At 42.3% G+C, this 13,706-nt stretch overlaps 2 protein-coding genes across 2 annotated transcripts in view; one reads left to right on the forward strand and one right to left on the reverse strand.

Annotated features, from left to right (window-relative positions):
• Positions 1-13,706, forward strand: part of gyg1b (glycogenin 1b) — a 439,315-nt gene that overhangs the window by 228,628 nt on the left and 196,981 nt on the right. The gene's annotated exons all lie outside the window — the stretch shown is intronic.
• LOC308077546 (NACHT, LRR and PYD domains-containing protein 1-like) overlaps positions 1-13,706 on the reverse strand; it is a gene marked incomplete at its 5' end in the record, with an annotated part of 80,820 nt that overhangs the window by 1,421 nt on the left and 65,693 nt on the right. The window contains 5 exons of the mRNA XM_080418295.1: positions 243-393; positions 6,402-6,518; positions 7,243-7,481; positions 7,793-8,007; positions 13,475-13,524. Of these exons, the coding sequence (XP_080274421.1) occupies positions 243-393; positions 6,402-6,518; positions 7,243-7,481; positions 7,793-8,007; positions 13,475-13,524 (772 nt within the window). The remainder of the gene's footprint in view (positions 1-242; positions 394-6,401; positions 6,519-7,242; positions 7,482-7,792; positions 8,008-13,474; positions 13,525-13,706) is intronic.

Consider the following 13,706-nt stretch of genomic DNA (forward strand, 5'->3'; position numbering starts at 1 on the left):
AGAGTAGAGAGTAGTGTCTGCCTAGAAGAAATGTGTAGGAGTATTGCCTTCCTCCTGCACACAGAAGGGGAGCTAAGGGTATTCACTCAATGAATAGTGGATTAGGGGTCTGGTCTCATCATCAGAGCGAGACACACAATACTTAAATGCACAGGAGAAACCCGGACAAAAAGGTATGTGCAAGTGTAAACAGCAATGAAATGTTCCCCATTCCCCAATTTATAATGCATGAACAACTGTACCTTTAACACTCAGGTCGATATGCCTCCACACTTTGTTCTTCTCAGGTCCCTCATGTAGCTCCAATGAGACGACTTCTGTATTGAGATCCATCTCCACATTGAATGTTGGAGTGTAATTTGGTCCATAGTTCGGATGATAAGGCAGCGTATTCTGATAATAAGACACATAAAACAGTTTTACTATTGCATTGATTTATTACTGTAGTAGTGCTAGCAGTAGTTGTAGCCTACAGTAGTAGTAGAAGAATGTTTTGATTATGAATGTTATAATGTGAATGTGGTTTTCAGTCAGGTAGAACAGGCACCACTGGGGTCCTGTAGGCAAGTCAGTGAGTCAGGAATGGCACAGCATTGTATTTGTTACGCAACTACTATGCCGGTTGATTTGAACAAGTGAACTCTAAAAAAAAAACAGCCTGCTAACCGTGAAGACTGAGTCCTGTCACTTTATTACAATTAATTACAACACTAATAATAATATAACTAGAAAATGTGCTCCTCGGAGCACAGGTCTCCGCCAAGCCAGGTAGGTTATTGTGGCCTCCTGGTGGCGCTATAATAGGCCAATGTGAAAAGGGTGCCATTTATTCTTAGGCCTTTCACAGCAATCGGACACTGCATTCATGATTTGAGGCATTTTGTTAAAAAAACATGGCAACAGGCAACAGGCATTTTGTAAAACTCTGCCTGCTGGTGCCGCTATAACAGGCCAATGTGAAAACAGTGCATTTCTTCCTCGGCCTAGTGGGAATGTGCGTGTAAAGTTTCACGGCAATCGCACCCTGCGTTCAAGATTTGAGGCATTTTGATCAAACTTATATGGCAATCATAGCCAATCACGATGAAAAATCGGACAAATCTGCTATGATCACAGGACTATCAATTTGCGTGAGTAATATAAAAAAAATTGTTTTACAAAAGTCGGCCTCTTGGTGGCGCTATAAAATTGCAGGAACGAGGTTTTTCCTTGGCCTCTAGGGAGTGTGCGTGCAAAGTTTCATACAGATCGGTTTATATGTAAAAACGTGAATCAGCCTGTTATAGCGCCACCATGAGGTTGATTTGAAAATGCTCAAGTGACATTTCTTCCATGGCCTAGTGGGAATGTGCGTGCAAAATGTCACGGAAATTGCACGCTTCGTTTATGATTTAAGGCGTTTTGTTCAAAACGGACCAATCCTGAAAACTTTGGAAGCCAATCAGGATGTAATATGAAAACAGGACAGATCCGTCTTGATCACATGACTATAGAGACACTGTGTACCGATTTGCCGCTGTCGCGGCTCGTTTGTAGGTTAAACAAGCACAATCCTAGGGAATCGGACACACTGACAGTGTCAGTTCTGTCTCTGTGGACCTGGGTCCAGTGACACAGACAGGACGTGCTGGGTCTGCCAGGAGCCATTTGCGCACTATACGGCGTATCGATTTTACGACATGGAGAAGCTGAATACGACAAAATAAAGCATGGAAAGCCAATAAGAAAGAGTTTCATCGGCTCGCCTCACTGCCTGTCAAGTCACACACACACACACACACACACACACACACACACACACACACGCACCTACTTGAAGCCCAACTGCGTAACGGTACAATCTTTGTCAATGAAGTAGGCTAGTAGCTTACATGAATGACAGATTATGATACCATACCACATCGCCATGAATGGAATACGTTTGTATATTAATGCATTTAACCCATACCGAGCAGTGCACGTTCGAGTTACATTAAAATAAAGCAGTCAAGGCTATTCCCATTTCCCAGTGAGACTCGGACCGTCGGGCGGGTGAATCCCCGTGCCACGCCACATTAATGAGAGATAGCTCCCGAAAATAGCATGGGTCTCAAGTTTAATATAATTTTACGTTAATACTATACAGCTGAATAAACAACTTGTTTAAGTCATAGCCTCACCCTACTCTGGCTGCCTAATGTAGGCGATCTAGGTATCTTGGATGCTGTATTGTTGTATGATATCACGGTATCTTTTCCATTGTTTGACTGCTGCTCGACTATTCTGAACATCACAGACTGCAGCTTATTATGCTAAAGAGTTCTGCACTTGTGCGTTATGTTGGAAGCATGGCATTAAGACATTAAGGTGAGCTTTATATTGACTTTGTAATCGCCATCTTGGCTACATGCAAGTTGCACTAGATTTAGACCAAAACAAAATAGATGAAGAGCCCGTTTTTGGTGTGCAGCTCCTCGTTTAAGTTAATTGCGTTCACCTGTTGTTCGGCTGTGCGCAACAGGGCAGATCCCCACCCAGGACCATGAAATGCATAGGCAGTCATAGTAGCCAATTAGAATGACATTTGCTAAAACTGACTCATATACTGATACAGAACCATATATAGGCTATGAATTGTCGCTGTCGGTGGAAAAACTGCTCCTTTTTTAAATTATTATTTAAAAAACAAATTAAAATAGTGAAAATAGCCAATCTACAAGCTATGATTATGAATAATTAAGAAATACTATATTTTAAATGGTGAAAAATCAACTAAAGTCATTATTAGTGCAAGTTCAATCACATTTCATTTGAATGAAAATAACTTGTGGGGAAAATACATAAAATCTCTAATCTGTGAATCTAATGTGATTAATGTGACCCCTACTTCAGTCAGTGAAGTCCAGGGCTGAATGTGACAAATATTGAGACCAATAGGCTAAGACTTGGTCTGGTAATTTGCCAAAACATTATTTTGTGAAATACATGGGTTATATTTCACAGATAGTTATACTATTCTTGTACATTTATTTATTTTGAAATTTCGCTTGAGGGCGCTCTTCCCCAACCTATGAATGATCCCTTGACTGCGAGAGAATCATAGAAGCAAAAATGACGTCATCCCAAAAATAGTCACTCCATCCACTCCTATGAGATGCAGAAAAACACATCTAGCTCGGATTTCTTCTTTTTTTTATGAAAACAAGCCATATTAAACTGCCCATAACAACAGAATGGACGGTCGCGGTAAAAAAAATTGTTCCGGTGGATAGACGAGACCCTCCCCCAGACAGCCTTTGTTTACATCCGGGTTCACATCGTGGCTTCCGTGGCTCTCTGTGGATCGTCAAAATAAGGTAAAAATCGCTGATAGTTTGCGGAATAATTAATTAATTAATACCTGTCAGAGAATGTGTTAAAAATCATAGTTTTATTTGATGGCCTTCCTGCCCTGGCATTTGGCCTTAGTGCCCTCAAAACATTGACAACGCCAAAGGCCAAATGGCTTTGTCCCTAAAATGACAACATTCCAGGACTGCTTGTTTCTGAGTAAAATTATTGAGTGTGTTACATTTGCCCCCTGTTACTTTTGACCCCAGTCTCCCCCTACCATTATTATTGTATTATACTCCTTTTGTACCTGCTATAATTGTTATTGCTGTCATAGCTCTTACTACTATTTATGGGGCCAGAGCTCGGGCACTGAGCTGGGCTCCGTTTTGATGTTGGCATTATTTTTCTAAAGTGCTGTCGCTTTTTACGAAACTCGGCCATATGGTAGCGTGTCATGAAAAACGGTCAAGAAATGAATCTCACAGTCATTCGTCAAAGGATGGCGCTATAGCACTCAATTGAAAGTGCCAACTTTGAACAGGTACAACTCAAGCCCTGTTTGATCTACAGCCATGAAACTTCGATACACACATGCATCTACTCATGATGAACAACTTTCACACTCTGACTTTTGACCTCTGACCTTTAGATCTCCCACCATTTTGAATGATATGAAAAGCAGTTAAAATCTATCTCCTTCTGGGATTTTTGAGCAATCTGCACGAAACTGTTTACACATGAACTTTGGACCTATGCTGACAAAACGTTGTTTCCATAAGCGAAAAAATGAAGCTTTTAAGAGCCAATGAAAATTGCAGTTTTATGACAATTATTTATCTGCGCCTAACACACACATGCAGACTCACATTTGTTTGAAACGTTGAGGTAATGTAGAGGGTCATTGCAAATATTTTGAAAATGCAAACTTTAAACAGGCATGAGTCATGCCTCGTTTGGCCGAAAGTCGTGAAACTTACTTACACTTGTGCCTTGACTCATGAGGAACGCATCTATCACTTTGACCAGTAAGCTCCGCCCCTAGATTATCCGCAATTTTGAGCAGTTTGAAAAACACTTAAACCCAGGATTTTTCAGCTATTTGCTTGAAACGGTATCACATTTTGAACTCCTTTTTCACTAGATCAGGTCTGTTGGTCCAATGGCTTCTCGCTTAAGCGTGTGCCTTACAACCTCAAGGTCGCCAGATCAAACCTCGTTTGATGCAGACTTCATTTAAGTTGCATTGCACACAACATGATTGTGTCAATTAATGCATGTGCAATTGTTAAAGATGAAAACCTGAAATGCTTATTTGAGAGTATGTTTTTTCAATGTATGACATACTATACTGAAAATAGCCGATCTACAATCTCACAACTTTTCAGATAGCAACGTGTTTCTGAGCTTGTAGATTGGCTACTTTCACTAGTTTTGGTTCCGAGGAGACGTACAATTTCTCTATCGGTAGATGGTTAGGGAACCAGTGATCTAGAGTAGTTAGCAAAACAGAGGCTTGGTCCATCAGGGACGGAAAGACTTATATACCCCGACGATGTTTTGAGGTGATCATGATTTGGCATTCGTAGGCTTACGCATAGTATTTCTTGAGGTTAGGGGTAGGCATAGTTTTACTGAGGTTAGGGTTAGTGAGGGTTTAAAATGCTCATTTGTTAATTGCATGGTCTTCTTTATCTCAAGTTCAGTCTTCTATGTTTCTATGGCTTATTGTGCATATTACTTATCATTGCTTCTTTCTTTCTTCTCTCTGCAATCACTGGCCCCATATTATTGCTGCTTGCAGCTATATTTATATTATATATTTGACCAGGCGGCGGGTGATGAAGGCTAGGGTAGGCTAAGCCTTCCTTAATGTTATGCTGGGAAATTCTGGGAATTGTGCAAATTATATATAATATATGTGCACAGCATTATTTAGTTAATTTTTTGATAATAAATCAGTAAAATCAGGCAAAAATAAGAATTAAATAACATAACCCTAACCTAACCCTAACCCCGAAATAATGTAACCAAAAACCGAAAATAAACTAACAAAATCCGCCCAAAAAACGCACACAGGCGACTCCCTCCCAGCCTCAAGCCAGATCTCGTAGCCTTCCCAATTGTCAGGCTCACCCCGCCGCCTATGCCCCCGCACCACCCCCCTCCTCCCCACCACCCCCAGATGACCGCCCAACCTAGAGCCTGGGTCTGCCTGATGTTTCTTCCAGTTAAGGAGTATTTCGTTGCCAATGTTGCATAAATGTCTTGCTCAGGATGCATAATGGCAGAAAATCTTGTCAGAATGAAATGAAGCATAGCGTTAGTTCATGCAGGACACGGAAGTCGTGCACGCCAAAGCTGTAACCAGATGTGAACATCAGCATTCTATTTCCCATTCACAGCTCAGTGGTCATTACGTCACACACTCATTATCCAATCACAGCTCACGCATGAGCAAAGAGGATCCTTTAAATACGGCTTCTATTCTCTAGATCTTTCTTGGTTGCTGAACCAATGCATTTTGCTAGCTCCTCCTCCACCCCAGCCTCCACCTTTTGATTAGAGTCTGGCTTAGGCTCAAATACTTGTGGTTATCATGTATATCTGCTTGTTTAGAGTCTTGCATATAGGCTCAAATACTTGTGTATCATGTATATCTGCTAATTCTAACTAATATGTCAATGTACTGCTATTGTTGACATGTATCCCTATGGGGATTTGCTTAAGCATTCTCTGAATATATGCTTAGCAGGCTGCTTCGACAAAATTCAGTGAATATTCTCCCAAGAGCGGAGCTTTAACGCCAAGCTTAACTGTATTCCATTTGTGGCAATAAATGGTTCTTTATCTACTAAGACGAGAGTGTTTCTGATTGAAATGGGTGGAATTGCAACACCCAGATTGTAATTTTACCATGTGTGGCCCAAAATGGCAAAGGCAAAAAAAAAAATGCTTTTTAGTTTTTCATTATATATGATTATATATAGATTCACACCAAAATAATGAGACATGGGTTAATTAGATTGACTAAATAGTTGTAACTACTGCTGTATAAAATCAGGTTATACAGTGGGTTTAGTGTGTGATACCTCAGGTTGTACGACATGTGGAGGACAGTGGAGACTGTAGACTTCATTTCGGGTGAGAACACACTCTGCCTGAGTGTTGATGTATTTATCTTCTCTGTTGTAAGACTTTGACATCACCTAGAAGAACACCAAGACAACTTGACCAGCTGGTTCACTCATAATGTCTGGTACATGGGCAGATTTTACATTCCTTAGCCTAAACTGGCTTCGAGTCGAGGAGAGAGTATCTCTCATGAAAGTGTGTATGGTTCACAGGATTGCGAACAGGGAGGTACCCAAGTATCTAGTCAACTATTTGGTGAAGGTCAGGGACACCCATAGGTATAACACCAGAGGGAGCTCTACAGACTTTGTACCATGCAAATGTAACAGCTGTAACAGGCAAGAGCATGTTCTTATACTCAACAGCTGTCATGTGGAATGGCCTTCCTAAAAGTCTTAAGTCCATGGTCTCAAAGGACAATTTTAAATCTTCACACAAAAGATGGCTGAATGATGGCAGGAACTATTCATAACTGTATGCCCTAATTGTAACATCATCTAGATATATCACGTTTATATATTACTGTTGTGTATTGAACCATCTTTGAAAGGACCACAATGGAAATAAGGCTTCAAGCTTTCTTGTGTTCATCCTCTTGACTATTGTATGCACATGTTTTTTTTACTTGTACAATATGTCAATAAAGAAGTCAATCAAAAAAATCTTAAATTGTCACAAATATCCTGTGGTTGTCTTTTCAAAAAATCTATTTCATGTTTTAGTACAATAAGTTTAAATGGATTAAAAGCCTCTGAGATGCTAGTTACTAGATGCTAGTTACTACAGAACATAAATTACCATTTCAATATCCACATTGCTTGGCAGCAATAATACTTTAATCACAAGTATGTGGCTTATTGGTTGTCGTAAGAGCAGCAGAACTTGACCACGGTTTGATCCATTGCGGTTGCGCAGCTTCCACAGCCCAAAGAACGACAGGTGGGTCACCTTTACAACCACGTGAGTCTTGGTCACTTCCAGTGGTTTTAAGAAGTTCACCCCCTCATCAGAGATGTGGGCCACAGAAAGGTCATCATCTGTGAAAGTTTTTACATTAAGCAGATTATTACCATGAATCCTATCATTCTGATGTGTGAAAATCAGACACAACACAATGTGTACCGGGTCTAACGTGGCTGTTCTCAGGACAAAGAAAGTGTTGTGTCTGATTTTCACATCCAATAGCTACTTAGTTTTTTAATAGATTCCATTTTACGGTAAACCTAAAAAAAATAAAGGAAGAAAGAAAAAAAATAACACAATTGTCTCTTTAACAACATGCCTAAACCATCAAATACAACATCCCACATTGGTTTCCAACATATTGTCTGTTAACTGTATCACTCACCGGGTGTGACCTCACAGTGTGGCAGGTGTAGCAGGCAGACAGACTCCTGAGGACACTGGATGTCAAACAGAGGACCTGCAGGAGCCCCTGCTGTTGACTGAAGCCATCTTTCATCCCACTGAACAGTCCTGTAGACGACTTCTCCTTCCCCTGTCGTTTTAAACACCAACCCTGTCTTTCTGCACTGGAACAGCCCTGCTTCGGGGAACGTGAACCTGTGACACAAAACAAGCATTTATTTCTATTAAGATATTTTGGGGGCTTTTCTGCCTTTATTTTGATATTTTACAAGTGGACAGAAACAGGAAACAGGGAGAGAGTAAGGGCCTCGAGCTCCAGGCTTTTAGTTTTTAGTTTTGCTCAACAATAAGAGCCTGGACCAGCCTGTTGACATTCGTGGAATAGGAAGTGTTTCATTTCCCCAACCAACCAGAGTGCAGTGGGCGTCGCTCCAAATGTTGTGACGTCAGGGCTCTCAATGCTACACATTGGGGAGGAGGAGGGGCGCGGGGGCTGACGGACAGCTGATGAACCAATGGGATCCAACAGAATTTTTCTCAGAAGATTTTGAACCCGCCCCTCTATGCCAGATATGAGACACACTAGGGAAGTCTAGGGATCGGGCTCGGGAACCAAACCCGGGACACACTTTCAGGTATCAAAGTGCCTTAACCACTTGACAACCAATGCCCCAAAAGAAACATTTATTGCTTTCACACTGGCTGGTTCTATAGACAAATCCACAGAGCACCACAATTATTAATAATTATTACACGGCTTGGTTGAATGCTTGATTCTGATTGGTCAATCGCTGAATTCAACGGTGTGTTATTTCTGGATAATGACCGATGAGCTCAATAACAGACCTCTGTCTAATCAAAGGCTCAAAGCACCTGCTTGATTTTTATGGCGTATCCAACATGACAGCCATGTAAACAAACACACCATGTCATTTACAGCTAAACGTTGCTCTCAAGAATGTTTTGGGAAACATTTGAAGCGAGAAATAAACGATGCAGTAACCGAAAATTTATTATATTTGATCTACACCTCCTTGTTTTCCGAGGTGACTGTGCTGGAGGACGGACAGCGCAACACTTATGGAATATTTTCATTACCGTAAGCAAGGAAATACTTTGTTTTGTTGTTACTTTTGGGTAAATTTATTAATTAATTAAGTAGCCATGTAATTGTGGGATAATTGCCGCCGCGCCGGTGGTTGTTGAGAAATAACTCCCGATAAGATGATTAGGCTTTGCCTCTGTGTTTAATCATCCTGTCGGGAGTTATTTCTCAATGGCATGGTGGCAATTATCCCTTGCTTATTTGCTGCTGGATCAGTAACTTGGTTTTATTCTTAACGGCATGGTTATTAGTCTAATTCTCAGTAGTGTGTGTGTGTGTGTGTGTGTGTGTGTGTGTGTGTGTGTGTGTGTGTGTGTGTGTGTGTGTGTGTGTGTGTCCAATCCAATCCAATCCACTTTATTTATAGAGCACATTTAAAAACAACAGTGTTGAACCAAAGTGCTGTATACTCAGTAAAATACTAAAATAAACAAGAGAACACACACAATAAACAAGACAACATTTGACACAATGCCTGGGGGAAGCAGCAGCTTCTCAATCTGAATTTTCAAACGCCAAGGAGAACAAGTGAGTTTTCAAACGTGATTTAAACACAGGCAGGGTTTGAGACACTCAAACATGGGGTGGCAGCTTGTTCCACAGTGTGGGCGCTATGGAGGAAAATGATCTATCTCCCCGTGTTTTCAACTTTTGCTGGGACCTTAAGGAGTGACTGGTCAGTAGACCTCAAGACCCTTGTAGCGTTTTTGGGAGGTAGAAGTTCGGATATGTATAATGGTGCCAGCCCATTTAAAGACTTAAAGACAAACATTAAAGTCTTAAACTGAATCCTGTAACGAACAGGGAGCCAGTGTAGGGAGGCAAGTATCAGAGATATGTGATCATACCTCCGTGCCCCTGTTAAGAGGCGAGCGGCCGCGTTTTGGACTAACTGTATTCTTGACAAGCAGGCTTGGCTAATGCCAACATAAAGTGCATTACAGTAGTCGAGTCGGGTTGAGATAAAAGCATGGATAAGACGTTTAAAATCAGAAAGGGTTACAGCAGACTTGACTTTGGCTGTGCAGCCTTAGCTGATAAAAGCTGGATTTAACAACAGAGTTAATCTGTTTGTCAATCTTAAAATCGCTGTCCAATTTGACACCAAGGTTAGTGACCACCGGTTTTAGAAATGGCTGCAGGGGGCCCAGATCCAGAGAGGAGGTGTCACAGGCGGTGCTGGATCTGAACACCATGACCTCTGTTTTACTTTCATTAAAGTTAAGGAAATTTAGGGCCATCCATGCTTTTATGTCCTTCAGACAGTCCAGCAGTGTGTTCAGGGAGGTGTTGTCATTTCTCTTCAGGGGCATATAGATCTGCGAGTCATCTGCATAGAAATGGTAGGGAATGCCATGCTTTTTAAAAATGAAACCCAGAGGGAGGAGGTACAGGGAGAAAAGGATGGGGCCAAGAATTGAGCCCTGCGGGACTCCACATGGGAGAGGGGCAGAGGACGATGTGGAGTCACCTAGGGCTACAGAGAACGATCTGTTTGACAGATAGGACCTGAACCATTCCAAAGCAGTGCCTCCGACACCCACACAGCACTCCAAACGCGAGAGGAGAATGCTGTGTTGCAAAGCGTCAAAAGCAGCTGTGAGGTCTAAGAGCACAAGGATCGCAGGATCACCCAGGTCAGTAGTTCTTAGAAGGTCATTTACAACTCTTAAAAGTGCTTACTCTGTACTGTGAAAGGCTTTGAAACCGGATTGAAAAAAAAAAAATTATGTGTAATTAACTCTCCGTGCCAGACCCCGAGTTATCCCGAGTTTTATCTGAATACCCTCAGTGACAGAACGAGAAATCCCGATTTTTTTTTTTTTTTTTTTAATGTTCAGAACCCAAGATATCATTATCTGAAGATTTGCAGCTCCATCCACTCTTTGTTTAACCTATAACTGAGAAAGGCTGTATCTCGCTTCCTAAGCACCTTTTTTTTACTTAAAGAAAAAAGAAGAAAATGCTGGCACAGTTCGCAATCATTTTTTTTATTTCATTGGCACTGAGAGAGTTAAGAATGACTGAAGCTGTAGAAGTACGGCTTTCTCCAAAATTTTGGAGATGAACGGAAGTTTTGAGATGGGCCTAAAATTTTAGAAAACCGAGGTGTTCCAACTTATTTCAAGCAGGCAGTAGTCGAACCCTTGATTAAGAAACCTTAATCAAGGGTTCGACTACTGCCTGCTTGAAATAAGTTGGAACCACACCTGAGGCAAGACTCTGATTGATAATCAATTGGACATGTGGTCCAATAGTCTGCCAGGCTTCCTTGAAAAGGCGAGGTGGGACAATGTCAGTAGGACAGGAAGCAGGTTTTAATTGAGAAAAAAAATCAAGGTGGGAAGGTGACACAGGTTCGAACTCATTGAAGGCAGCAGAGCAGGTGCCAGTTATGGAAGGATCAAAAGAGGGCATTACAATCTGAGCTCTAATAGAGACAATCTTATCAATAAAGAAGTGCAGACATTTTTCACACACTTCTGGTGAAGCATCCATGCTGGTGGATTGTGGAGTTACCAGAATGGAGTTAATTGTCTTGAAGAGAACACAAGGTTTGTGGCAGTTATTTGAAATAATGTCAGAAAAATGTTTCATCCTTTCGGAATTCAGTCCTCTGATATACTTTCCATGCTTCTCTCAGAATTTCAAATGACACCTGTAACCTATCCTTCTTCCACTTGCGCTCTCCTCTCCTACATTCTCGCCTGGCAGCACAAGTAATGTCATTTAGCCATGGTTCAGAGTGTTGTTTAGGACGCATGGCTTTTAGTGGAGCTACGGTGTTAAGAGCGCTGGTGCAGGTGGAGAGAAAGGATGAGGTTAAGTCCTCTGTATTTAGATGAACACAGGGCCCAGGGTCAGATTGAAAATTCTGAAAGGCAGTCGAGAACCGCTCGGCAGTGGAGGGGTTAATCATACGGCATAGGCGGGCCGGGGTGAGTGGTTTAGCGCTCTGATAGGGGAGCGAGATGTTAAAGAACAACAGCAGGTGATCAGATATACATATAGGATCGCCCACTCGAACATTAAAATCAGGTAAACCAAAAGATAAAACCAGATCGAGCGTGTGCCCACGCTCGTGGGTGGGGCCCGTCGCATGCAGTACAAGATTAAAAGCATCAACAATGTTCAAAAAGTCTCTGGGCAGGGGATTATCAGGACGGTCCACGTGAATGTTAATATCACCGGTTACCAGCACACGCCCAAATTTGGGCACCCAGCCAAGAAGTCAGAGAATTCAGTTAAAAAGTTTTGGTTGTATTGGGGCGGGCGGTAGATCACTGCAAACAGTACAGGGTCTGAGCGACCCAGCTCAAACAGGTTTAATTCAAACGAGGAGTATGAGACCCCTGACAGTTGTTTGCAGAGAAGACTGTTTTTAAAAACAATAGCTACACCTCCTCCTCGGCTTGACCGAGGTGAGCTAAAGTATGAACAATCCGGCGGTAGCAGCCCCAAAAAGGCAGAGGACTCACCCACATGAAGCCAGGTTTCAGTCAAGAAAAGAAAATCTAATCTATTTGTGTCGAAGACATCCTTCAGGAAAGCCGTCTTATACCTTAGCGATCTAGTATTTACCAGGGCACACTTCGTAGGAGCCGGGGCCTTTACTGTCGCTGTCGGTGGCGGGGGCGCCCGTTTCAGTGGACGAAGGCTGGCAACGTTAATTCCACACCGACGGAGGCGAGGTGAGTAGGGGCGGGGGAGCACAGACTCCACATCTGTGCCCGTGACAGGTATCAGCCAGCTGTCAGCAGGATCCAGCAATCGCCAGGTAGCAGCGCGTCCGTACAAAGCCAGTCCCTCCACCGAAGAGCCGCGGTGAGAGCGACTCGATCCGTGGGACAACGGCAGGTATGTTTTCAGCTTGACCAGGAGGTCGCTGCGCTTACCGCGGGGTCTGTATCGTCTTTTCCGCGGGAGAAAAGTGTCAGCAAGCAGATGCGGCGGGATGTCCGAAAGCAGCGGCGGGAGGAAATGTGGTCCACCCAGCTTAAACCTCACCAGAGGAGCGGTGGCAAGTCGGATGTTTAACAATGCTTGGCGATCATAAACCAGAATGGAATCAATGTTTCCAATGACAAGTGTCAGGAACAGCACAGACACAAACACAGCTGACAGGAACGTGTGTGTGTGTGTGCGTGCGTGTGCATGTGTATGGTACATCCCTTATCATTTAAGTCGGCCGTCGTCGGTATGATGCGGTTGGAATTATTAATTAATTAATAATTTTTTATATATTGTGGTAATAATAGACTATTTGACACTTCTGATGTGAGCAAGTGATATAACTCGATTCAAGTCAGTGACACTTTGTATCTGGTAGAGCATTTAGTAAGTAAAATAGCAGCAGGCAAAGTGAGCAGAATGCACACCACAGCAGGCGTCTGACACCACAATAATGATTGCGCAACTACAGGGCAGCACTCTGTGGATTCTATAGAAACAACATGTTAGTGGAAACAGGAAGACTCAGCTGTGTTGAGTGATCAGCTAATGGCCTCAAAGACACATCTTCTACATCGATAGAGGAAGATGTTTAGGATGACTGACCTGTATTCATTGGTTGTATATTCTGTGTGCACGCTGGGGGAAAAACTGGTCTGAAAGACAAAGCATGAAACAAACAATCAGTGACTTTCCTGATGTGTGAATTTTCTGTATGGATTGGAGCTGATTTTACTCACAATGTCCATGTTTGAATGATCAACCTCATTAAGACATTAAGGCTAAAAGGATAACACAAAAAAGTCCTGGGGACTTTCCATGGTGGTCCTATGCATTC

The sequence above is a fragment of the Gymnoscopelus braueri genome (genome assembly GCF_963280865.1).
Source record: "Gymnoscopelus braueri genome assembly, chromosome: 21".
In the NCBI taxonomy this organism is placed as follows: domain Eukaryota; kingdom Metazoa; phylum Chordata; class Actinopteri; order Myctophiformes; family Myctophidae; genus Gymnoscopelus; species Gymnoscopelus braueri.